The sequence below is a fragment of the Catharus ustulatus genome, chromosome 5 (genome assembly GCF_009819885.2).
Source record: "Catharus ustulatus isolate bCatUst1 chromosome 5, bCatUst1.pri.v2, whole genome shotgun sequence".
In the NCBI taxonomy this organism is placed as follows: Eukaryota; Metazoa; Chordata; class Aves; order Passeriformes; family Turdidae; genus Catharus; species Catharus ustulatus.
Genome location: NC_046225.1, coordinates 67,345,729 through 67,373,113, shown reverse-complemented (window position 1 = coordinate 67,373,113; position 27,385 = coordinate 67,345,729). Strand labels below are relative to the sequence as shown.

The 27,385-nt window shown below is 37.8% G+C and overlaps 1 protein-coding gene across 4 annotated transcripts in view; it reads left to right on the top strand.

Moving 5' to 3' along the window:
* The window catches only part of RGS12 (regulator of G protein signaling 12), an 87,929-nt gene that overhangs the window by 5,688 nt on the left and 54,856 nt on the right, over positions 1-27,385 (top strand). For 3 of the 4 annotated variants that reach the window (XM_033060740.1, XM_033060739.1, XM_033060741.1), the window contains exons 2-3: positions 1,720-3,657; positions 17,194-17,313. In XM_033060740.1, the coding sequence (XP_032916631.1) occupies positions 1,807-3,657; positions 17,194-17,313 (1,971 nt within the window). In that variant the 5' untranslated portion in view covers positions 1,720-1,806. Of the gene's footprint in view, positions 1-1,719; positions 3,658-17,193; positions 17,314-26,383; positions 26,459-27,385 lie in introns of those variants that run through there. The other variant, XM_033060744.2, reaches the window with a different exon arrangement.

Sequence of the window (27,385 nt, the reverse complement as noted above, 5' to 3'; positions counted from 1 at the left end):
CGGCGGGGCTAGGGAACGCGGCGCGGCCGGCGAGCCCGGCGGCGGGGCTAGCGAACGCGGCGCGCCGTGGCCGGCGAGCCCGGCGGCGGGGCTAGGGAACGCGGCGCGGCCGGCGAGCCCGGCGGCGGGGCTAGGGAACGCGACGCGGCCGGCGAGCCCGGCGGCGGGGCTAGGGAACGCGGCAGCAGGGCGGTGCTGACGGGAGAGGGGGGCCAGCGAGCCCGGCGGCGGCGGCAGTACCACCCGGCCAGCCCCGCCGAGCCGTGGCGCTGAGCTGGGCCACCCGGCCCCGTCGGCAACCATGAGCGGGCCGAGCCTTCCTGGCCCTGCCCCGAGCCAGTAAAGCCCGCTATGCCGCGATCCTGTTACTAATTGGCCAATTTGTGAAAGCTGCGCACGGATTCTCGCGACGAACGAAAGTGCGGCTAATATTCGGGGTGCGGCTTATCTATTGACAAAGACAGCAACATTGTCGAGGCACCGGGGGTGCGGCTTATAATCCGTGCGGCTTGTATTCGTGAAACTACTGTAATTATTGTCAGATTAGTTCTCACTTGCTCAGATGGAGTTTATTGTAATTTTATGTAGCTGTAGTCCCGTGGTTACTTCTGCCAGTCATCCTCCAGACCTATGGAAGTGAGGGTTCATATCATGCAACAAGGGGGTAGTTTAAAGAGTTGAACAAGTCGTAATTTCTTTTATTTGTGTTAGTCATTTTCATGCATTTTAACCTGATTAGTGGGAGAACCTCTCTTAAAACAATGGAATTTGCCCAAGTATATTTAGAACAAGACATCCAGACTTCAGCGCTGACACCAAAATGTAGTGAGATATTCTTCTTCTTGCTGTTCATACAAAGCTGTTGTAAGTTAATTGCAAAGTCATGACTAGACTAATACTGGCAGCATGTGTCTTTTTCACTCCTTTTTTTTTTCTTTTTTTTTGAATTTTTAAGCTAAACTAAAACACATGGATGTTGGAATGATGGTCTGAAATGCATTTTTACAGTGTTTGCTGTCTGACAAATCGTTTTGAGTAGATTAATTGATGGGTGTAACAGTAAATCTGATTTTGGATCCCTTTGGTCTGATACATGACTGAATGTCCACTTGTCATTGCATATGTAAGTGAAATGCATGTAAGGAAGTTGAAGACTGAGGTATTTATTTTAAGCTGCTATTACAGTCAGTGGAGAGATACAGGCAACTCTAGGGGTAATTAATCTCTTTTAAATGATACATGTGGTACCTTTACACCTTGAGTGTAAAGGGTGTGGATGAGCATAAGCCCTCATTTTTATTTTGCTGGGAAAGGATGCATGAGCTTAAAGAAAGATTTTCTCCATGCTGTAAAATGTGGTACTACAAGGGTGCAGTAAACCAGAAGGTAACTGAATAGTAGGCAGTTTGGGGGAGTTGGGGAAGACATAACATGCTTAGTATAAAAAACACTGACTGTACATCAAAAGGCTTGGATCCTGTTCTTTGCCCTTCTGTCATGTTGTCATTTTGTCCAGCCACTTTATTTATTTAGTTGCAAATCCTTTCTCATCACTAACACTGTGGTACCTGTTATTTTTCAAACTGTTTTGAGTGTTTTGTTAATAGTTTTTGGTGGAGTTCACTAAGAATTTTTCTGAACAGTAAAGGGAATAGTGAGTACTAAAAAACTTGAAATATGGTGAGAATTAAAATGTCCTTTTTTTCTTTCTTTCTTTAGATCTTCATCAGATGGAGTGATGAAGTGATACTCTTGAAACATGATAAAAAACTGGACTAAATAAAAGCTTTCCTATTTTAGGAAAAAATGTCCAAAATGTACAGACCAGGAGAAACGGTCAAACGTCGACTCAACATGCACGCTCCTCCACGGATACGAAGTGTGGAAGTTGCTCGAGGAAGAGCAGGTTATGGGTTTACCCTTTCTGGACAAGCTCCTTGTGTTCTTAGTTGTGTGATGAAAGGAAGCCCTGCAGATTATGTTGGACTTAAAGCAGGAGATCAGATATTTGCAGTTAATGAAATCAATGTGAAAAAAGCCTCTCATGAAGACGTAGTGAAACTTATAGGGAAGTGTTCTGGAGTCCTGCACATGGTCATTGCTGAAGGGATTAGTCATATGGATTCGTGTTCAAGTGATGAAGAAGTTGGTTTTTATGATGGGAAGGGGTGGCTGAAACCCAAACCTGACTCTAAAGCACTGGGTATAAACAGAGCAGAGAAAGTTGTTGAAGAAATGCAGTCTGGTGGCATCTTCAACATGATCTTTGAGAATCCTGCTCTTTGTGCTGGTAACTCAGATAATTCTGCACCAAAACAAAGATCATTTTCAGTTTCTGCTGCTATGAAATTTGAAACTGGCAATGAAAGTGTAATGTCAAAGGAAGAAATAGCCAAAGTTCTGAATGACGATTCAGTTTTTAGAGTTGGACTGGAGAGTGCAGAAGATTTTGGATTAGATGCAAGCATTTTGAATGTTGCCATGATTGTAGGTTATTTAGGCTCCATTGAACTTCCTTCAACGACCGCAAATTTGGAAACCGAGAGTTTGCAGGCCATTCGTGGGTGCATGAGACGTCTGCGGGCAGAGCAAAAAATCCATTCCCTGGTGATGATGAAGATAATGCATGACTGTATTCAGCTGTGCAGTGACAAATCAGGAGTTGTGGCAGAATATCCTGCAGAGAAACTGGCATTCAGTGCTGTTTGCCCGGATGATAGAAGATTCTTTGGGCTAGTCACAATGCAGACAAACGATGATGCAAGCTTGGCTCAGGAAGATGAAGGGGTCCTGAGGACATCTTGCCATGTTTTTATGGTGGATCCGGAATTATTTCATCATAAAATTCACCAGGGTATTGCAAGACGTTTTGGACTGGAATGTACAGCGGATCCAGATACAAATGGCTGTCTGGAGTTTCCAACATCATCTCTGCCTGTCCTGCAGTTTATTTCTGTCCTCTACAGGGATATGGGGGAATTGATCGAGGGAATGCGTGCGAGGGCTTTCCTTGATGGTGATGCAGATGCTCATCAGAATAATAGTACAAGCAGTAACAGTGATAGTGGAATTGGAAACTTCAACCAAGAAGAAAAGAATAATAGAGTTCTGGTGGTTGATTTAGGGACCAATCCAAGTAAACACATTCCTAGCAGCATATGGGAAAACCCAGTAGGAAGGGGACATAATCAACCTGCTTCCCACTGGAATGGTTTCTGTCATGAGCAAGAGGGGAACATGCCTTTAGAAGTAATTCAGAATGATAAGTCTCAAAATGTAGGCAAACACTTGAGCCCTTCTGCTCGTATTGAAGTTCCACTGGTTTCCTCCCGAAATTCAGTGCCCCCATCAAAGAAAAACGCTGCAGGCACGGGCAATCAGAGGTGGCTGCCTGTGCACGTTTTACAGGAGTGGCAGCACGGAAATGCCAGCGACCAGGAGTCGTACACGGACTCCACGGACGGCTGGTCCAGTGTGAACTGTGGCACCCTCCCCCCACCAATGAGCAAGATTCCAGCTGACAGGTACAGGGTCGATGGCAGCTTTGGTCAGCCACAGCTCAAATCACACAAAAGTGAATGGTCCAAGAAGATGTTCTGCATTCAGAACAAATTTGGCCCGCCACACAGTATCAGGAAATCTAAAGAAGATAAAAAGGTAAGAATATGCTGGTGTTGATCCTTAACAATACCAAAAAAAACCCCTCACATTGAAACCCATCTGCCTGTGGCACTTTTACACAGTAATACTTGGATATTAAAATTTAAATGTGCATTATATAATTTGCACAATTTCAGATGAAGAAAATAATGCATTTCTCGTCTGCAGAGGCATTGCATATTCCTCTTTAATTGAGAGCAGCTCTGGAATTGTACTTCTGCTGGAAGTGTCTGTTAGGGCTTTCTCACTTCTCTTCTTGTTTCTTCATTGTTTCCAAATGTTTCAGTGGCACTGAAATGAAAAGGAGGCATGACATTTTAGCAACTTCAGTTTCTTCTGACCTTCAGCTACAAAAGAATGGAAACAGTCTGCATCTTTAGTCAGGTTCCTTTTTGTAGAAGGCTTGCAAATGTTGTTTTAGTGGCATCTATTTTATAGAGACATAGTCTAATCATTAGTCAAAAATCTGGATTATACACTTTTAACTGAATAAGACTGTTTTATTACAAAACTTCACTCCAGCAAACCTCTCAGTAAAAGCAGCATTAAAAACTGACATAAAAACCTGGGAGTGGTAGGTCACAAATCTTACATTCTGCCAGCAAGCCTGTAATTCAAATTTTATTTCAAATTACTGTTTCTTCATGTTTTGTCTACTATTAGAGAAAACAAGGAGACTTAAAAACCAATGAAAGGTGTGGGAAGAGTATTCAGCATGATATTACATACCCTTTGTAACACAACATTTTGCTGTTGAGGGAGCTAATCTCAGGGGAGTCTTTTGTTGATAATTGGAATTCAAGTAAAGTGGAGGCCATTGTTCTGATACTGAAAGGATCAGTAGCACTTTTGTATCTGAAATGTTTGCTGACTCCAGGGAAAGACAGAATCTTATACTCGAATCTTGCACTCCAAATTAGCCTTTGAGAAGCTTTGTCATTCCATGCTTGCATTAATGTTCACCTTTACAATACACCAGTGTATAACTACTATATGTACTAGTTTCTTTAAAACAATCTTCAGCACAAGAAGCATACAAAAGACTGTATGTAAAAGTTTTGTGTATTGCTTTTATGATTGTTTCAGATATCCATCATGCTATCCAAATCTGTTTTGAAAAAAATGTGTTTTTTTCTCACTTGATTAAAAATATACAACTGCTGATCAAGTGGACAATAGTAGAGGGTCATCAGTTGTTTCATACTGTTAGAAACAAAACCTTTTTGGGGATTAGGTTGCAGAACTTCAGAAAATTTTGGGTTTGGTATGGAATAAGAAATCATTTTTTGTTGATTTTACTGCACGGTAGAGCAAACAACTTTAGTGTACATTCTATTGTACGCTTTTTGTGCTGAAAATAAAAAGAAATAAACTATTATGTATAATAGTTATACACTGTTAAAGTGAACACTGCTACAGGCAGCAATGTTTTTCAGACCCACAATAAAATTGAATTTCAAGTGTTCTTAAATACAAAGTGATTCACACTTTCAAAAGCCGAACAGAAACGCTAAATTTGTAAACGTTGCCCACCACGCCACTTGACTCAATCCTATGTGCTGCTGTGAAGTCTGTGTGCTTCCTGATCTCTTTGCTGCTGGACCAAGGAAAAGGCAGCACCTGGTGCAGGTACAGGGTGGATGTTGGTGTCCCAAGTGCTGCACTGGATGCTGCTGGAATTCCTTTGGGGTCTCTGTAATAAGTTTGTGTCTGCAGTGTTGTCCATGACAGTAATATGGATTACATGTTTTTCAGAAACGCTTATTTCATGGAAGTTAAAATTAGACTAATTAAAATCTCTCAGAAAATTTTACACTTTGAGATGAAAGATGTATCTATAGAGAGAGATAAGTGGGTAAATAGTAATATTTCACCTACTGTATCATTCAGATCAGCATAAACCAACACAAAGTATCTCAGTCTTCCATTTTAAGTTTATCTGATAATAGACATTCTGTTCTTTGATTAATGGCAAATTTGTTTACAAGACACATTTAAAATGTTCCTGCATGGCTTTAGCATTTAATCTCTTCATTAAGGCTACAGACCCTCTTTTGCATTTGAATTTAATTTTTCAGTACTGTTGAAACTGATGAGAAAAGCTCATAAAGATTATTTGAAGTAATTCACAGAGATGAAATTGTACAATGTTCTCATCTGAAATCTTTCACAAAAATGATCAGGGGATGTCATTACTGATGATCATACCTCTGTACATCAGGTGCTGCAGAAATAGGGAAAATCTGTATTTGCACCTTAGAGCTCTAGTTCATTTTCATATGGGAGAAATTCAGACTTTGTTATTACTTTGCATGAAGGGATGAGGTAAAACTGCCCATTCCAAACCATTGTTCAGGTGGGTTAGCTCCTGTGTTCTAGAAAATTACATGTTCTCAGTTCCTGTGACCATTTTAAGTGGCAAGGACTTATTTTACACAGCTTGCTCAGACTCATTCCAGTTACTGCATAAAGTGACCACATAGGATTACATTCATATTTTTATAACCTGGTGGTTGAGTCTGTCTTTGGCAGAACAGTACTTATACTGCTTTAAATTGTCTTTTACATCAATACTGAAGGTAAAACATCCTATGAGTGGGAATGTAGAAGCCACTAGAGGGAGAAAAGTTTATCAAAGCTAGAGATTCTTGTGATGGATTCTGTGCTTCCATATGAAACATTGTCTTCCTTGGAATTTTCATTACATGTGGATTTCTGGATGCAATTCTGCTCTAGCAGAGCTGCTGTGCAGATAAACAGTGATGATCACAGCATGTAATTCTGAAAAATATGCTGTACTGTACAATGCTAGTGGGGGGTAAGATGGGCATAAACTACTCCCAGATTTTATAGCTGCACTTACAAAACATTTGTGAATTGTATAGCACGCAAGAGCAGATGTGAGAAAGTGTTAGTGAACATATCTATTCAAAATTGCACTTTCAGAACTGAGCCTGGGATGTGCTTCTTGTAAGTAGGAATAGACATGGGATTTCAGACCTCGGGTTACAAGCAAGTAAACACATTTTTTGAGCTTTGTTTTCCCTTTAGTGATGTTTTCAGCTCACAGGCTAGAATTGTGAATAATTTTGTGATAATTGGCAAACCCACTTTTAAAATATTAGTTTTCTTTATGCTGCTATAAGGCATTTTAAAATTCAATATAGGTGTGAATTGTAAAAAATAGTTAAGAATGCCTGATTTTATTGTTAGTGAAAGCATGAGGTTTCTTGTTTTCTTTAAAATGTTGTAATTATGAATTATCCCCAAATTACTGAATACATACTTTCACAATTGCTGTATATTTGATTTTCTTTTCTAAAACCTTTTAAAAAGGTTTCTGTGCTAACTAAATCAGGGAGATTTTGGTTCTAGTCCACCTCTGGGCCTTACTAGAAGATATCTCTGGCCCTGTGTACCTCTCATTTTGTTCCCTGCACTGAACTTCACGTTTTTGGTGTTTCTTAAAAGTGTCACATGAACAGATTTCTATTGAAACACCTAATGAGAATTTTTTGGTGGGATCCATGTCTTCTGTAGGTCTTAGATGAACAAGCAAGGAGAGGCCTGATGATTTTGCTGAAATTTACTGAAAAAGCAAATCATGGAAGGCAAGGTGCTTTTCATCTGAAAACAGCTAAGGAAGATTTCTGGTGCCAAGAAGCTCCTAAATTGCTCTAAGATCGATGCTGGGTTGGGTGTGTGCTCTTGTGAAGTCTGAGATACCAACGTGAGGAGCCTGGTTATGGTTTCAGTGGGGATGGAATAATACCTGCTTTTTTTGTTTGTAATCCCAGTTGCACTGTCCTGCCTTTGCTGTTGCATTGCTCTTTCCACCTTCTTCAGCATCCCACTAAGTTCCAGTCACTCACCTGCTTGCTCTTGTGCATGATTTTTGGGTGACGCAAATGAAAAGCACCATAAGCAATATGAAAACATCAGGGGATGTTAGAATTGGCAAGGGACTTAAGGAATTGCTGAACAGGGAAGCATTCCTTTCCCTCTAGACTAAATTAATATAAATAGGTTTGATTTTGTTCAACCCTCACTCTCTGTTTTCAGGCTAGTGCCTGGCCAAAAATATGTCCACCCATTACTGTTTTAAATTAAGTTTTACTGGGAAAATACTCCCTTTTCCACTGGAAAGCTTCACAACAGTCACTTTAGTCTTTGAGTTCTCTCTCCATAAGGACAGAATCCTAGGCATTGACCTCTCACCATTCTCTTTTTAGGAAAATAAAGTCTGTTTTTAATAGTGTGACAGTGAGTATAACATTGAAGATCAAAAGAGGTTTTACAATCTGAGCCTGATAACTAGCACTTGGGTCCTAGGTTTATTCCAAGTGAATATGACAAACCTATTGAAATGTAATTAAAAAGCTTTTTAAAATTTTAGGTATTGGCTTTTAGAAATCCTTTACTATTTCACACTTTTTATACTTCTATCTTGAGCACATTATTGTTTGTGCTGATGCAAAGTGTCAATTTGTAGTTGGGTCCTCTTTGTCGACCTTAGAGGAAGACAAAATAGGAAATCTTATTTTATGAGACTCATTGGATAATGGTATTGCAAAGGTGTATTTTTTTTAAACAATAAAATATATCAACTGCTTGGTAACCTTCTTAATTTAGGCTCCTGAAACTGTTGTAAAAATGTAGAAGACAGAAGTTAGTAAGCAGTGCTCTGGGGTTCACTAAGGCATCTTTCCTTGCTAATCTAGTTCATGGACAACTATTTTTGTTCCTTTGTTTTCATCAGAAGTTTAACTGTAACTCCTTCGGAGATGTCTTTGTTTCCAAAGCAAGTGTTACTGAAAAAGATATGCTCTCCAAGTTATTTTTATTTATTATTTTTTTTGTTTGTAATTTGCTTCAGATCCAAGAATTGCAGTTTTTTACTGTTGGTAACTGGATGGTGAACTAACTGCAAAGCAGATATTTTAGATGCAGAAACAATGTTGGCAAAGCTTTGTGGTTCCCATATTTGTTATTTGTTGTATAATTACATGGTTTTTTCCCTTTCCTTTAGAATTCTGTTTGCTCACTAGTTTAAATTGTTCCACCACAGCTGTTCTTAAGCAGAATTAATGGCAGCTGGATTGCTATTCTTATGCAGTACAATTTAATGTTAGCTTTCGAGTTTATAGGCTTTGATCTGATTTGAGATCTACCTATATACCTTAAAGAGAGCTCAAGAAAAATCCAAACCACCAAACTAGATCTGAGAATGTGCTACTGTGAATTAGTTTGCAAAGAGGCATCTGTAGGAAATAGATCTTCTGACTTTTCCTTATATCATGTAGCCTTTTCATATAAATTGTAATCTTCTAAAATTTTTTTTAAAATGTTTCTAGGATCTTCAGTGTATAAAAAGCCCAAATAATGCTGGCTGTGTTTCTTTGAAAAAGAAATTAGATAAGATCTGGACAGTAAATGTCTGTAGAACGATACTGACTTTTGTGAAATGTCCTCATTTCAATCTGTGTGCCAGAAAGAAAATGGCTTGGAAAAAAATATTTAGCACAGAATGAATTGAAATAATGAAAAAAGGCTTGATATTTATGTTTTAAACATAAAAGCTTTGAGATGGGAGATAATAAAGTTATTGTCTGTACTAAGAAAGATCTGAATCCCTTGAAGTTAAGAAGCTTTAGAGGAGAAAAGGAGTTGTAAAATACCAGTTTTTTCACTGGACAAGAAATAGGGCCATAGGGAATAAAGATCTTTAATTAACAAAAATAAATATGGAATTGCTAAAACTTACGTGAACTTGTACTTTTGGCATTCCTGATATCACTTGACTTATATATTCTGCAGTTTAATGGTATGGAAAGAAAACACCACCTAATTGTGTTTTCTGTATAGTTTCATTTCATACCTGCTAATATTTGTCCTGAGAAATACCAACAATCTTTCTCTCTACTTAGTGATATTTTTTTTGTTTTAAACCTCAGTCACCAATTACTTTCTTTCCAATCAGAAGTTAGCTTAGTCTTATCCTGTCCAGTTTTTTCAGAATTGTAATATAATTGGTTACTATAATATTATTTTTGAGATGGGTTACCAGGGTTATAAGCAGTTTTAAAAATGTGTGGACAGACAATGTATTCATAAGGCTTCTTTCTTATTTTACTTTTTTTCTTTTATGATGATTCCTGGTCCGAGTTTTGATTGTTACTGATCATTTGGCAACACTGAATTAATGTTCCCAGCTAATGCCTACCTAGTATTTAAGAAGATTTGAAACTAGTTGTTATGTCCTTTTTTGTATTTTTCTTCACATTTTCCCATAGTGTAGTAAGGTCTTTCTGTTGCTCTCTGATTTCAAACTACCAGTCTTCCAACTTATAGAAGATACTTTTATCTAGGTATACTGAGAAAATGACCTTACTTTTTCATATGCATAAAGAGCATCAACATTTGTGATTTTTTTTAAGTGATTAGGATAGTACTGAAGTGTAGATGGATGAGTATTTTATACCTAATATCCTTAGTACAGAGGACAAGCATTAAATTTAATTTACTTGGAGGTTCTGGTCAGGACAGTCTTTTTTCTGTATCTTCCTGGAGTCCATATAGATCTTACATGAAATTTTGCAACATTCTTCATTGTGTCATGGGCCAAACTGGCATTTAAAATGCCATTGTAATGGTTAGAAGGGAGTGAAATGTGTCATTATAATCTGATCAGTAAAGAAGTGTTCTTAAAAATCATCAAGTCTGTTGAGCAGCATTGATGAATATAGTGTTGGAATTCTTTGTCATCCTGGTGTACCTCAACCAAAAAAAAAAAAAACAAACCAGAAATTGCAGAGTAATTAGAGCAGTCTGGAGGGTGTCACATCATTCTGCTTTTGTCCATAGCACCTGGAGCCCTCTGTGCCAGCCCAGATTCCTGATCCCTGTGCCCCAGGACTTACTGTGACAGCCCAGGGGATGGGATCACACCAGCTCTGCTCCCTGGCTGCTTTATCTCTTTCAGAATGCAAGAAGACCTCACCCAACATATCCCATATTTCAATCTATGCTGTTCTCAGGCCCCACAGACCCTCCTTTTACAAGACCTGTGGGTTTCACTGCCAGTTTTGGGTGGGTGCACATGATGCTGGCAGGTGGGACAAAGGGGGTCAGGACCTGCTGTGCCCTGCACTGTCCAGAGGGACAGGCAGTCAGGAAAGTGGGTGCTTAGGGTGGGAGTGGGCAAGAGAGGAAGACAAAGCCACACAGTCCAGAGCAGGATTTGAGACTAATATTGATGGCAGAATAATATTTGCATCAGCTGCTTTTTTTCTGTGATACTTCCACTTTTTTTCAGATTTTGTGTGCTTTTTTGGCATTAACGTGGCAAACCTGTCTCCCATCCCTTTTCAGAAAGGTCTAAATCAGGAACTTTCTTTCTGAAGTCTTAAACCTGCATTCTTTTTAAAGATGAGCTTCCAATCCATATTGACCCTTCTGCTGAGGGGCTCAACAGCCAGGATTAAATTTGGCAAATTTTGAATATTCACAGAAGTAAGTATCAAATTATATGGTCAGTGTATCTGGGTTCCAAACAGTTATGCACTTCACCATACAGAGTCACAGAATCAAACCTAAAAACAGTGGGAGTTTTTAAAAGCTTCAATAGCTGGAAATAGGACAAATTAAAATTTGGTGATTATATAGTTTGTATGATTAAGTTCTCTGACACATAGAATGTACCAAATTCTATTGAGCTCCTTAATTAGTTGAGCTCCTTAAATTGAGGCAAGCAGTTCTGTGTGACCATTCTAGCATGGAGTGTGGTCCTTTTGTATTCTCTTAAAAGGCCAGCCCATAGGATAGTTTACTTGTTCCACCTGGACAGGAGGAAAAACATTTTCTCTGAAACTCAGTGCTCACTGGTAATGATATTTTTGTCTTAGAGCTCCTAGAACTTTGTTCATCACATTTAATTACCTTCTAATGTTTTTTAAAATCAAACACTTAAACTTTTAAAACTAATTCACTCCAATCTTGTGAGATTGATTTTTGTGGTGAAACAGTTTTGAAAGCATAGATCTATAAATGTAATGATCAGGCTTGTCAGTGTTTTCTAAACATTTTTGGTTATTAGCTTTCCTTCTTATATTTTGCTTTTCCTTCTTGCTGCTGTTCCACAGAGCAGGCAAAATCTCTGTTCCATCAGATTTAGTCCCTTTAGTTTCCTCTCAATATCACACTGTGATGTGTTTTCCATGAAAAGTTGTAAATTTGCTGGAAGCTGGCCTAAAGCCTCACAGTTTTTTCTCCTTTTCTCTCCTTTCTGGAGTCCTGCTGCCAGCTCACTGTATTTTTTTGTTGTCAGGGATGCCTGAACTCCTAACAAAAGTTTCCCCCTTCCTTTGTCTCTTTTACTCCAATACCTGCCTGTCTCCTTCCTTGCTAACCCCTTCCTGCACCTTCAGCTTTAGAACTGGTACCAGAGGGAAGGAAAATTATTAGTAATATCCAGACAGTAACTGCAGAGAGGCACAAGACTATTTAGCACAAAATGGAAATTTCAGGTTGTTGCATATGCTAATTTGTTACAAAGTTGTGATACTCATAATTGCACTTGCTGGAGTATAAAGGAGCATGGTACAGCTCATGCTATAGCTGGGAATTAGCTTTAAGCTAATTGAAGATGTTTTCTGAAGGTGTTTGGTTTCTTTGTGTTCTGAATAATTGATCAGGTTTCATTGACTTCTGTGCACTCAGGCTCCAGGTTACAGTCACATATTGGCTGGCACAGTTTCACCTTGCATTTCTTTGGCAGTTCCAGCTTAACAGAGTTCCTGTTGTGCTCGGGTTGGAGTTGGCAGCGAATACATGAGTTGTGCTGGCATGGCTGTCTGGGGATGTGCCTTAGAAACAGGATTATTTAATTCTGTAAACTCTAAACTCTAGTTTACTGTTAGTGGGGATGAGGGCACAGCCTGCTGCAAATTGTGAGCTTGCAGGACTCATGAAAACCCTTAAGCTGCCACAGCTGTTGAAAATCTTATATGGAACTGCTGCCTAACTTGTTTATCAGTTAAAAATACTTTTAAGAGCCCATCCTTTTTGGTTCTATGTTTAAATAATTAGAGTGATGCAAATCATCTCATATTGGAACCTTTTTGTTCTTTCTGTCCATCTGTTTGCAGTCTAACATGAATCACATCTTTCTTCACTCCCTCTGCCTTGCTAATACATGAAGTACAACGTTTTCCACTTTCTCATTTGTACTTGTACATCATTCTTGTTCTCAGACAGAAAATGTTCTCACTTGGACATGTTCACAAAATGCTGCTATATCAGTCCTCCCCTGGTGACCTGTTTTCAGTGCTCTCCTTGTCATATTTGCACTTGCCATTTCCTGTTACCCTAAAAAAATGGGTGATCTAGTAATTTATTTAAAAATATAAAGGACACTAACCCCATTAATTGTACTTTTTCTCTTACAATTATACATTAACTGGTATTTCAATCTGTTCTAATTTTTACTTTTTTTTATAAGAGTAGAAAAAGGAATGGATTTTTTTAGAGCATCAGCACTTTAATTCTTTTAATCCCTTGTTTTTTTCCTCTCCATCTGCCAAATCATAACAGGATAAAGGCTTTTAGAGATATGTTCTTTTATACTTTCACCATGATAGATAGTAGTAGCAAGGTGGCAAGTATCTGCATTGCAAATAGGATAGGATGTGTAGCTGTAGCACATACCTTTCACTGATCAACTAGTTTTCACAAATTTCTGTGCTTTTTGGTCAGCTTCTGAATTCCTAAAATTTCTGAGGTGAAGGCACTTAGTGACATGTCAGGTGGACTTTAGTTTCTGTTCTCTGATAGAATTTCTTATATCTTCTTGACTATTTAGATATTTTTGGAGTTTCATGGATTTAGCAACACTTTTTGGAGGAGAATCTTTAAGGTAGGATAATAAACAGTTCTAGGGCTTATAGGCAATCTGTACTTAAAAAAAAAACCCAATCAACCCTACAGCCTAATGTTGATGTAGCAAATTTCAGTGTTTCAGCTCAACAGCTAACAGAGAATGAAACAGGATATTTTTCCTAAGGTGGTTTAGGTTGGAAGGGATCTTAACATCATCTCGTTCCAAGCCCTTTGCCATGGGCAGAGACATCTCCCACTGCTCCAACCTGGCCATTTTTTGGGTCATACCTGTGTTGTTCTGAAATGTTTGTGGATAATTTAGTGGTTTTTAATATCTGTTTAACAGTGTAGTAAAGGCTTTTAGAAGTATGATGATTTCTTTTTGTCTAAGAGATTGCACAAATGACATTAATATCAGTCATTGCAGTAACAACCTCCCTGTGCTCAAATACTGTGGATTTCTTTAGCCATGCTGATTAGTACATTCTAGTTTTAATGGCTGTTTTCTCTTTAAGTCATGGATACTTTTATTTCCAGCTCTTCAGAATCCCATGAAAAACATTTGCCAAAATGGTGCTGTTTGCATAAGATGATTCTTTCCTTATTTGTGTGCATGTGTGTATGCACAACCATTTTTAAATTGATCTGGAGAAGGTGGTCTGCCTTCATAGTCTGACTGTCTGGAATAGAGTCAAGAAAAGATGAAAAGGGAGACTTCCCAGGAAATTAAATACTTGTGAATTGCAGTCTTTTTGGGTTTTTTAGTAATGTCCTCCTTAATTTCCTAGATTATTAATTTTTCAGAGCAAGGAAGAGATTTTTGTCAGTCGAAAATATTTTCTTAATTGCAATTGTTTTCCAGATGGGCTGGGGAAATGGTTAACTAAGTGCATTTTTATATTTTGTAATCATTGCTTAAGCATTGTTTTATCCCCAGGGTCACTTTTTTCTTAACCTGTTCTGATCTTTACTGTTCTACCCAGGGCTCAGTAGTCAGTTTTGTATAACAATGTCAAAAACCATAAATAAAAGCTTTGATTGGATACTAATTTACTTTCTCTTTTCTAATACCACACAATTTACAAGTGTTTTTTGTCTGCTCTCCCTCCTTTCTCTTTGTTATGCTTCTGACCACAAATAGGTAGGCAATGTTTATTTCCAAAATGGGGCATCTGGTGATAATTAATCTTATCTGGAATCTGCTTCTCAGTGAAATCTAATTAGATTTGTCTTTAGGCAGTTGGTTCTTCTTCCTTCAATTTGTAATGTTACTGTTTGAAAAAGTTTTTGAGTCTTGTCTTACTTTCCCAGAATCATAGATGGCAGTCTCTACTATTTAAATATACACTGGACAATTTATATTCTTTTTTGGGGACAAATTAGAATGAAAATGTATTTGTTACTTTTAATAGATATGTCTGCTACTGATAGGTTTTTATTTTTTTCCTTTCACCCTTTTATTTTCAATGAAAGATGAGGTTCTCTCAGGCATACATCTACTTTTAAGAAACACATCAAAGGCCATTAAGCATCCATAATGTGTTTCATTAGTTTCAAAGAACCAGTTGTACTCACACTAATGATGCCATTAATTTGCTGAGTTGTTGGTAGTCTGAGAGTTTTATCACTAATTCTCAGATTAAAAATGAACAAAAAATTAAAAATCACAGAACTAGCATGGTCATACTTGACTAATGGTGAAATAGAGAAGATGTACATGTATATTCATGTTGCTCTAACAGAAACATTCATACAGGAGGAGCCTTGCTAATGTTTTGATCAGCTGTGCAGCACAGTAATGGGTGTTGCTGAATTTAGTCAGGGGTTGAGGTGAAGCTCACAGTGTGGCACAGATTCCTGCACCAGGTGTAAGCTTTCCTTTCCCACAGAAAGGCTGTGAGGGATGGGGCAGGTCTGAACCACCTCAGCAGTACCTGCCTGGATGAACAGATGATTTTAAAAGTTGCTCAAAAACACAGGAACTGTCCTCATTCCACTGGGTCTTGCTTGTCGGCATTTACAGAGAGCAATTTTCCTCTCTTCACATTTATATAATCATTTAGCAAAAGCCATCTTAGCTTGTTTATACTGCACTTTTAAATGCTCTCTTAAAACCTTGGAAGCTAATATCCTGTCACTAGATTTTCAGGTTGCTTTGGCAGAACCTGCCCATTTCTCAGCCAATTAAAAAAGAAAAACAATCCAAACCAAACCCTCAGTAAATCGAAAACTGGGAGGGAAAGAGATTTAATAGAAAAATGGATCCCTTTTAATACTGAATGAAGTTGGTCTCTCAAGCCTGTTGAGGGGATGAACCCTGCTGCATACTTTGGATCCAGATTCCTGTTTTGTCTTGGCAATTCTCTGAGCTTGTGAACAGAATCTGTTGAGAGCACTGGTGATGGCCAAAGCCCAGTTCCTGTAGAACAGTTTTATCTCCATGGGAATTAGCAAACAGGCTGACATCTCCAAGGCTGTACAATACTCTGCTGCTCTTCTCTGCTTTGTATGAGTGGTTGTTGGCATGAGGCTGTGAAGATGTGAAATTTGTGGTTGTTCTTTTGATTAATGTGACCTGTATAGATTTTCCAATGAGTGATCAAAGGGAGACCAAAATACTTCAGAACTATGAGCACAGAAATTTGCCCAAAGGAAGAAATGAACATAAGTAGAAAATTTAATAAATATAACAAATCTGCCAAATCAGCAATTATAAAAGTACTAATAAATATATTTTTAAGCTTGCTATCATGAAGAAAGATGCTGACATGAAACAGAGGAATTTGCTCTGCTTTAAAGTTTTTTTTATTTTCTGAAGCAAAAAAGCATCAGTAGACAGGGAGGAATTTTCCCCACATTGAAGGGAATCCAAATTTTCAGGCACATAATCACAAGGTTTTGTAATGCAGTGAGTTTATGTACATCTGCTTAGCACCAGTCACTGACTGTGTGCCTAATTTTAGGTTCAAGCTTACACTTTGCCATTTGGAATAAACTTGTACATGCTGAGTAGCTTAACTGACATCTGGTGACTTTTTAGGGAGAAAGAGTATGATTATGGGGACAAGAGAAAACCATTGGATTTAATTACTGCAGCACCAATTCTAGTAATGGCACATCCAAGTGAGGGAGTTGCTTTTCTCAGAACAAAAGTTCCTGCAATTTTGTACTGTGTGATTTAAAAAGTTGGACTTTGCAGCAGCAAGGCTTTAAAAAAAAACCAGCAGTGAAAGTAAGATTTTTAAAAATGTGGAGAAACATTCCAAGAGAAGCTGGGTGAGATGATTTCTGGGATGGTAATTTCCTATAGAAAACGCAAATATTTTGTAGTAAAAAAGTTTCCAGTTAAGACAGGAAAGAGCCAGGATGGTCTTGCTTTTATTGCTGACATGTATCATGTGTGCATTTTAGCAGCCTTACTGATGACTCATGTTAGTACTTAGTAAATTCATGCTGAATATTTAAGGTACTTGACTTAAGACTGGAAAAGTCAACTTTTATGAATTTTGGAATGTGATTTTACAGGGGCATGGCAAATGACCAATGTGTTTTGAAATTGTGGTCCTGTTACATTTCCTTAAAACTCAGATATCACTATGATCAGCAATGTACTAAAATTAAAGAAGTAAATTGATATATATTTTCTGTTTTGTTTAGGGTGCAAAATTTGGACATTCAATGGGATTAAATCAGGCTCCTCCTCCACGCTCTTCTGCTCGAAGATCATTTGGAAGATCGAAGCGATTTAGTATTACTCGCTCTCTGGATGACCTTGAGGTAATTAACTGTCATTTAAGATTTAGAAGTGAGCCTTAGAGAACTTAACAGTAGATAATTGCTGAAAGAAAGTAATGTATTAGTGTAATAAAGTTACTTACTATCATATGACATTTTTGTGAGGGGAATACAGATTTCAGGTATCAACCTGTCTTTTTCAATATTTCTTTAAAAGGTTACATTGGTGCCAGCAGTGGGGAATTCTGACTTTATTTTCCCTGTATGGTCCTGTATAGATCCAAACAATACACTTTGCTGATCAAAATGTCTTAGAAATGAATGTATCATGATATATTGAAAAATCAAGTGTTCATCATATATTTTTGTTCAGCTGATGAATTTTGACAACAGTTGAGGAAAGGGAATTCCTAATCAACTTTGTGATTTTGGGTCCTTTTAAGTAAGTGTAATATTTTACATTGGTGTAACATCAGCTGATGTCTGGCTCTCAAACCCATATTAGATTTGGAGAAAACAAGGAATGAAAAGCCATCCTCCTGTTCTGCTGTAGGAGCCACCTGTAGGAATATGGCTTCATTGTATCTTTGCTCCTAGTGTGCCTCCTCAGGCAGGGATGAGAAGGTGAATGGAGAGATTCCTCCCTTACTTCTTTTCCATGCTTATTTGGAGGAAGGCTGGTGACTGGGGAGAAACAAAAATCTGTGCAGAACTCTTGGCACAAGAGCTATGGAATACATACACACCACTCTTCAGCAAGAGAGGGAATGTGGCACACTGAGCCCTCTAAATGGGAAGGAGGTGTTTAAAAAGCATTTGAGATGGGAGGAGGAAAGAAGGAGACACTGAGTTTTCTGCTGTGGGAAAATGTAGGAAGAATCAGTGCAGTGGATTTTTGGGAGCAGAATATATGGAGGAGCTTCTGGCATGCTTAGGGAATGCAGGTAGGAAGTGTACTTATTTCTCAGATTTTTTCTATTTTCTCTGTTTTTCATAGTGGTCTATTTTTATGTTCTCTGAAGCTTTTGCCTTTTTTTTCTAGTTATGGAAAATAATTTCTTTACACTCATAACTTTAATACAGTAACTGCATAACTTAAATACAGCAAGAAGTTCTGGATAAAGGTGTTTGGGAACCATTTAGCTACATCTTTCTTAATCAGAAAATGATAATTTTTCTAAGTTGAAAAAGTTTGCTGTTATATATATCCATTATTGACAGAATTTCTGGTTGCAGTAAGAGTGAATTCTCTCAAAATACCAAAGAGTCTAGTGCTGGTAATTCACATGCAGCAGGAAAAACATGGTTCTTTCCACAATCGTCCAGACTGAAATTTCATGCATGTTTTTTGCACATCTCATGTTTTGAGTGTTTTAAACATGAAAAATAAAATTTAATTTCTCTTGTTGGTGCTGTTTCACATTGTGTAAATATTCATTTAAATAGGCACTTGGGACTTGCCATTAATTTCAGAAAGATATGATAGTAACTGGCCTAAAAAGTCCTTTTTTCCCCTCATTATGTCCTAGTTGGTATTTGTTAGTGTATGTAAACAGAGTAGCACCAACAGGAGGGATTAAGAGTTGATCTGTGTCCCAACATTCTCATTGCTGCTGCAGTTACTCTGGGAGGGAAAACTTTCATTCTGGGTCACAATATGAATTGGACAAAGGGATGGTCTGTACTCAAGTCTGTATTTGGATGAATGCCCTTACTACATGTAGCTATGTGGGTGTGGACTGTTCTGTCCAACGACTTCTTTTCACTTTGAAATCTTTTTTTTTTTCTCTGCATACTGTAAGAGAATGATATCTTAGATATCCCAGCCACCAGGAGAAACATTAATACAGAGAAGAATTCCAAAAGCTTTGTATGTCAAAATAAAATAGTGTTGAGGTGTTTTAATTTTGGTTCAAACTTCAACACTGCTGCTTCAGCACTTGTCCCAAGTGCTCTTACACTATGTGTAGTAGAACACAATGTTGTTAGTACATGTTTACTTTATTTCAGGCTGTCTATTTAGGGTTGGTGGAAGAGGAAATAACAATAGCAGGAAATTCTTGGAGACTCCACCTTTGGAATAATGACCATGAATGTATTGTATAGGCTACTTGCTTGCTTTTGTGTTCTTTTTAGTTATCTTAGAAGAATGAGTGAGGTAATGATTCCAACATGAAATTTGGAAGCTAATATGCTTCTCTGAGCTTGTGGGTTTGATTCCTGCTGGCATCCAAGTTATTCTTCTAAATTGAGCAGTGTAAGTAGGTTCCATAGAGTTTCTTTTATGGGTGATTGCTGAAAACTGTTCATGGCTTACAGGTTTAAAAAGGCTGTATTTGGATTTTCTGTAGAAGTATGAGCAGTGTGTGAAACACCAGCAGTCAGTGTTGCTGAGTGCTGCCATAAGGTGGCGTGATTTCTTTGAAATTTGTTATTTATTTATTTTTCAAAATAATCTGTCCAAGAATACAGAACATTCATAGATATTTTAATAAACAAAAATATGATTTCATGAGAAAATATCACTTTTTCATTTAACTTGTTAGATTGCATCTGGCTATATGTGCACAGACAGAATTCTTGTAAGATTAGAATTAATGGTGTAGTTGCCCCTCCTTAAGTATTTTCCTCTTACCTGCAGAAGCTGTATTATACATAGAACAAACCAGACAACTTCATAGGATTAATGTCTAGGTGATGTTTTTACTACTAGAAGCTGTATACAAGATTATTTTAAAAATGCACAGATCAAAATGGGATGAGAATGCAAAATTAATGGTGCAGTTGTGCTATAATTGTGGTAGGCAAAACGTCTCACAAAATAGAAAATGAATAAATTTATTTCAGAACTGTGGAAAGTGTGCTTGTTCACAGTAGGACTGATTATGATTATTCTTTAAATTGGAACTGAATTCAGAAAATGAGCATATCTGGTATGTCCCCTAGTTATGTTGTTTTCACATGAAATATATTTAGAAAGTTTTCTTTATTAAATTACAAGAAATCTGGTTTTGTTAAGAACAGATTTATCTTTTATCTACCAATAAATTTTCCTATGTGAATAATTTGTTGGTGTGAAATAGTGTCCATTAACAACCATGTTAACATTCTGGTGATTTGGACCAATATTACTTTTTAGCATATCTTCTTGTTCATATTTTCAAGGTGTAACTTAAGCTAAAAGACCTTATGATTCTTTAATATTTGGCTTAATGAAAGGGCATGATCCTGTCTTTCTTCCCACTTTTCTAAATGCTACTACTCTCATCCTCTTGCACAACTCTGTTCTGCAAAAGATGTTTATAAATTTATAAACACATTAAAGGTGTCTCTGTGAGACTGCAGGCAGTAGAACACTAGCCATGTAAAAGTTTACCTTAAACACAGTAATTGTAATTCTTCTATTCATCACCAGTTTTGGTAACATTTTCAACTGTAGCCTATTCCACTCATCTTTTAATTTTTCTTGAAGTCTATTAAAATGGGGGAACCTTGCAGTATTTTCTTGAAGTCAAAAAATTTAGGTTCCTCTTCACCAAGAAGAACATTGAAAGCTGTTTTTTCCTGAAAATAATTGTACTTTTTGTATCTCTCTGTGGTTAAGAATAGGGCAGAGTAGCGTAATGAGAGACATAATTTCGTAGGGAAACCAGTGTCAAATTCTTTAGGTATTGCTAAATAATAATTTAATGCAGAGATATTTTAAAAAATAAAGATGATTTAATTCTTTTAACTAAATATCAGGACAAGAAAAGATGGCTGTTGCAGCTTTTCTTCTTTTCTCATCCTGTTTTGGAAACTTTAAAGCTATATTGTATATTATAACTACATTTGTTGAATCAAATTTTTGGAGTTTAGTAATGTTTTCAAAGTTGGAATATATCATGTATTTTTTTAAAAAATCTGTGTGAGGACTTTTTGTTAGAATGTTCCATCTTAATTATAACCATTAATAATGCAGTATTATTAGGTGTTATTATAGATAATAATACTTGATTTTCTTTTTCTGTTTTGTTAATTCTACTGAATCAACTTTTTGCATTTCATCTGCTCTTTGAAAGCAAACAGCACATCTCTTTGGTATGAGGTTTTTACACTAATGAATGACATGTCTCTGCTGGATATTAGCTTTGGCATCTGTGGGTGGCAAAACTCCCCCTAAATGCTCATTTGATTTAATAAAGAGTTTTTCAGTGGGTACCTGTTTTTGTTTGACTGATTTAAATTATCAGACAAGGCTTACACAGGGACATAATAGCTTACATTATACCAACTAGTATAGTGGACAATCAGATGAGATCTAAACATGCCCCAAACTTTTCCCACCCTCTCATATGATCTAATAAAAAGTATTAACTCTCCCTGCAGAGATTGCTTTATTGATATTCTTAGGTCATCACCATGGCCACAATGCCACCACTATGGCCAGTGTAAGCACATGATTTAAATCAAGAGGCCTCTTAATTCTCAGCTAATATCAGTGAATTCAAAATTTTTAAAGAATGTATAGTTTTGTCTTAGATTTCACCGATTAGTTAAAAATAAATTATGTTCTACTCTGTACCCCCTTTAAGTACTGCATCTTTGGCAGTATTTTGTCTCAGTTTTTATCTAAGATACATAACCAGCCAATTGGCAGTTTTGCTGTCAGCTTTTGTAAAAGGGGAAGGAAAGACCAAATGTAAAATAGCAGTGCATGCATGAGAAAATCTCCATTTTTGTATGTAAAAGGCAGCACTGTATTTTTAGCATGCTGATAATGAGTTCCTAAAGGCTTGATCCAATCTCATATATGGATATTCTGAAGTCTGAGTGCTCTACTGTGTTGGAAACTTCACCGACCTGTGTCCACAGATGAGCTTCTTGTTTCTCTTTTCCCTTGGCACCAGGGGTCACTTCTGGAGCAGTCAGAGGTGTGTTTAGTGATTTCAGACTCCCTGACTATACTGGCTCAAACCCTTTTCTGAACCATGATGTCTAGCTGTAAATACTGTAAGTCAGTCATGACATCACACATGGATGTTTTTACCTTGAATTCCTGATGTGGTCATGCAGCTGATCAGTAAGAAAAACATCCAGTGCTTTGTGCCAGGCATTCTTCTGCTTTGTTCAGACCCTGGGCTGCTGCAGTCCTGGCTGGAGTTGTTCACCTGCTGGGCTGCACAGTGGCCACAACCTGTGCTGGTAAGGGAAACACTGCCAGGACCTGGGGGCAGGCAGGGGATTGCTAGTCATGCTGTCCAGCATCATTTGGTTTCACATTTCCTGCTCTAGACTGCTCTGTTAAGAATTTCAGACTCACCATCCTGCTCTAGAGGATCATCCTCAGGCTTTTACTTTGGCATGTGGGATCTTATCAGGTAGTTTATTTTTATCTCTTTGAAGAAAGGAACATACTAGTAGTAGTATGCCATTTATTTTTCTTCACAGATTGTGCTCTAGCATTACTGTTAGGCTTTTTCTAGTATTTTTTACTATACCATAATTTTAAAGAGATTTTCACTATCTGCTCTTAAGTTTACATTTATAGACTTTTTCATGGAAAGTTCTTGTACTCCACTGTTTTGTAAAGGATCTGACAAACGTGGGTTGGTCAACAGATCAATACACTTGGGTGCAACCTCTTTATTGTGGATTTGAGGTACTTATTTCTACATACAATCCAGAAGTAAATTGGAGTTTTTTAAACTGGATTTTTTTTTTTTTTTAAAACAGACTTAAACTGTGCATTTTTTCCTCAGACACTGAGAATAGTGGGATTTGTTTTCTGTTACTGCAGTTGGTGAAATGACTGTCCTACTGTTTTCTCCTGCGTTTGGGTTATTTTCTTTACTTAAGTTTCTGTACAAATTTGCCATGTAAATTTGCATGTAAAAAGCAGAGTGGTCAGAGAATGTGCTGAGAGCTGGATCTCATCTGTGCTTTTTTTGTGAGGTGCATATGGGCAATGCTCACCCCATGCTGTGGTGCTTGAGAAGAAACCAACAGTGTTGCCTAGGATGAATTCCTTAGGGAATTAGGTCCCCATATGTGCAAAGGCAGTTGGCACTGTATAGAGAAATTTCTTCTGAGGAGGCAATCAGGAGATTGTCTGACCTTGTCTGACCCTGCCATTCAAGTGCTGTCCAAGCCTTGTTGCCTCCAGGCTTGGCTCTCCAGCACAAGCCCATTTCTGCCACCAGAACCAGAGACACAATATGTGCTTTCAGGGACGAGAGATAAACTTGTATTCTGTCTAAATTAATCTTGTAGCAGCCAGTACTGCCATTCTTAAGGTGTGTGACTAAAGGGACACAGGTGAATTCCCAGGCTGTAAATACCTCTGCAGTTTGTGGAACTACAAGGATCAGACAGGGTGAGCAAGTTCAAGAGAGCAGCTGAAGCTACAGAGGGGCTGCATTCCTCAGTTCAGCAATGTAAGATACTGGACTTTGGCATTGGCTCTGTTATTTTGGTTCTGGTTTCCTTGAGTAGAGACAGAACTCTTGATGCTCACACAAAAGGAGCTCTTACTAGGCTGGCAACCTCTCTGGAGTGTCTTTCTCCCTAACCCTAGCATTCTTCAAAAATTGGGCTTATTCTCTTTGAAGTGAAGCTGTTCCCTCTTCTGGGTCTGAGGCATGTGACATTAAGGCAGAATAATGCTGCTTTTTACTGCAGTGATTCTGAAATGCAGAACTATTTGCTGCTTAAGGGTGATTCTTGCTGGAGTTTCTTATATTACATTTGTTGATCCCAGGGCATCTTTTAAGGCTCTTCCTAAGAAGGTGAGCAGTGAGGTAAAGTTACTCCAGGTAGTAAGGATGAGAGCAGTCTCTGAAGATGAGACCAGGCTGCTTTTATAAGACTGAATGATTGGGCAACAAAATGGCAGATGAAAATGTATGCAGATAAATTTACAGTAATACAAATGAGGCAAAATAGCTCTAACTTCATATAAGAAATGATATATATGTTTCTCAGCACACTGTTTCTTCTCAGAAGTGAGGCCTCTGAGTTAAAAGGGAGAGTTGCATGTAAACAACAGCTCAGTACAGTAGCAATGAAGCAAAATCCTATATTACAGATTATTATGGAAGGAATAAATTATTCCATTGCATACAACTGTGGTTTGTTTTTCTATACCTGGTCTCCTTATTTTAAAATGTTCTGGTATATTAGAAGAAGAAAAGATTAGGAAAGGTGTAAGAAAGAGTGGAAAATCATGGGTGGCATAGGAAAAGTAGTTGGGATTGATTGCTCACTCTCCTTCGGGACAAGAAGTCGACACCATTAATTAAAGATAGCTGGAGCCAGGAGCAAAACAAACAGAGGAACAAGATTGTTCATGTGGGAGGTGAGTTGGTCTGTGGGATGCCTCACCACTGAGTGCTGTGGATGCAAGAAATTTGCATGTCCTGGAGGGAAAGTGGACAGGTATTTGGAAAAGAGAGCCACTGGGGATTATTAAGGAGACAAGCCACACCAGGTTGAGGAAATCTCTTGAACTAAAAATACCTGGAGTCGGGGAGAGTGTCATCAGGGAAATGTCTGATGAGTGTCCTTGTGCTGCTCATTGCTAGACTTCCTTGTGTGGCCACTACTGGAAACATAATACTATACTGTACATAATACTTTGTTAAAGCCATGATATGAACTGGCCCTGTGCAGAGCTGTGAGGGTGGGCAGGGCTTTTCCCTGGCTGTGGGACTGTGGGTGTCCCCTTGGCACAGGGAGCAGGGCCACCTTTCCCTTGCGGTGAGGTGGCTGGGAAGGGCTGGCTGGCTGCAGCATCTGCTGGTGCTGGGTGCCTGCCCTGGCACTGGGAGCTCTCATTCCCTGGTTGTGCCATTGCCCTGCCCAGAGCTGCTGCTCAGATTGTCCAGGCAGCTCCTGCAATGAGTGGGAATGAGGAACTGCCTGGCTGGTTTGGTGCCTCTCCATCCCTGCCCTCCCTCGCTGGAATGTCTTCTTGTCACATGACGAAATAATGACTAAGGAGGGATTTTTGCTCCGTGATGAGACCTGGTTGGTGTTAGAGAATAAATCTCTATTGAATGAACTGGATTGGTATTTCTAGAGCATAATCACAGAATACATACAGCACAAATTGATAGCATCTGCAAATTGTTTATGATTCTCTCTCATGCTTAAACTGCTGGGATTTTGGGTAGGAGTTTGTACCACCTAATTTTCACTGTCTTATCTCTCCAGTGAAACTTAAGAAAGAAAAAGAAGTCAGCTAAAACTTTTACTAGAATCTTTCAATTTACTTAATACAATTTTTATTCACAATTAAATACTTCTAAAACTTTAAAAGTACAGTGAAAAGCCCATCTGCAACTGCCTTCTTGACAAAAGAACTGGTGAAGGACGATAAAGATTATTTTGGGCAGAAAGGGCATGAGGTTTTTTTTCTGAAAATGCGCAGATATTGTGGGTCTGTCTGGAGAGTAGGTGTGGTATTTAAAATTATGAGAGTACTGTTTCACTTGGAACGTGATCCTTGTAAATGCCAATGCTCTGCTTGCTCAGAAGAACACGGAGAGTTTTGGTAGGATGAGATAGGTTGCACAATATGCATACATGTGATTGTAATCACACCGAGACACGTACATACATGCCAGAAACGGCAAGAAGTGTGCTGTGAGTCTTACATGTTTTAACAATATTTTTTTAAAAAGTATTTTTAGATTATATTTTAATTATTTTCAGTAGAGATTGGTGACTCGGTTCGTTCAGGTAATAGGCTCCTCAAAGGGGAATGTATTAAAAAGGGAATACTTTGGATGAGAAAGCGATGTTGACTCAATGCTTAAACAAGTTCGGACAAACCTTTAGGACAGAGTCCTGTGGGCCCTCAGTGAATGTATTTTACATTAGCAGATTGCTCAGCAGGGCTGGTGTCTTTACAGAAGCTTTATTGTTACGCAGGACCTGCCTAAACACCATTTTGAGAGCTGCCTGTTCCTTTTGATGAGAAGATACAGAACCAGTACTGAGGGCGGGGAATGTGCTGGGGAGGGAGGAGAACAGAGAGGTGTTGATAGGGCAGCAGACAGAGAAGCCTCATTTTTTTACTGGACTCTGGAAGAAGTAAATATGTGTTCAGAAAGAGCGTAATAATAAAGTTGAAGGACTGTTTCTTAACAATGAGATATTAAACCATTTATACATGGAGAAAACTTTTACTGGTAGTCAAGTGTCTGTAAGTATAAAGTTTTGTTTGTCTAAAGCGAGCAGAAAACAGGAATATGATTTAATGAGTAGTCTTCTGAGCTAAGAAATCTTGCTGTGAAATATAAAAAATTATGCTTCTAAGGATTCAATGAGGTTTTAAAGAGACAAAGTTCGTAAGTATAAGTATTTAAGTTGACTCTCTATATAAGCTCTGTTTTAAAATTAAGAATACACCATTTTTACAGTTATGTTTAAAATTCTTTTGCAGCATTGTATTGTTTTTAAAATGAGTGTAGTAGATATATAGATATTTCTCTTCTTTTTTTGTAAACCTTAATCTAATTTTTATTATACTTGTACATGTTTCCGTAAAGCAAAAATGTTGTTACAGATATGTTACCTTTTGTTACAGTGCTTTTTAAAAAGTTGTTCAGCTAAAGGGATTTTTCTTCTTGCAGCTGGATTTTTATCCAATAAAACAGAATCCAGATGGTGTGAGTTACTAAAATAACTGAAAATAAATGAAAGGTATTTATAGAATCCAAAATTTTTGAGGTATAGAGGCTTAGACCAGTTTTGGGTTCTTGTTGCTCAGAAAACACTTATTTTGCAAGTAAGCATCCTAGTTGTATTGTCAGATTTTGACATTATAGTAATTATATTTATGTCTATATATCTCAGAATAAGATTGTCTTAAATGCTAAAAGTATGGCAGCAAAATTTTCATATTTTAAAATCAGGAGGGAAATAAATAATTGCAAAGCATGGGAAAATATTATATGTGTTATTTACTTAAAATATAACCTTTTTCATGCTCACTTTTACATTGATTTCCTCCGAATCTTAACTTTTAGAGGCTACATCAGTATCAGGAAATTCAGAAGTGACTAAATGTGTTTCAGTGATCTGTCACTTAATCATTTCCTCTTTAATATTCGGTATAATTTTAGTTTAC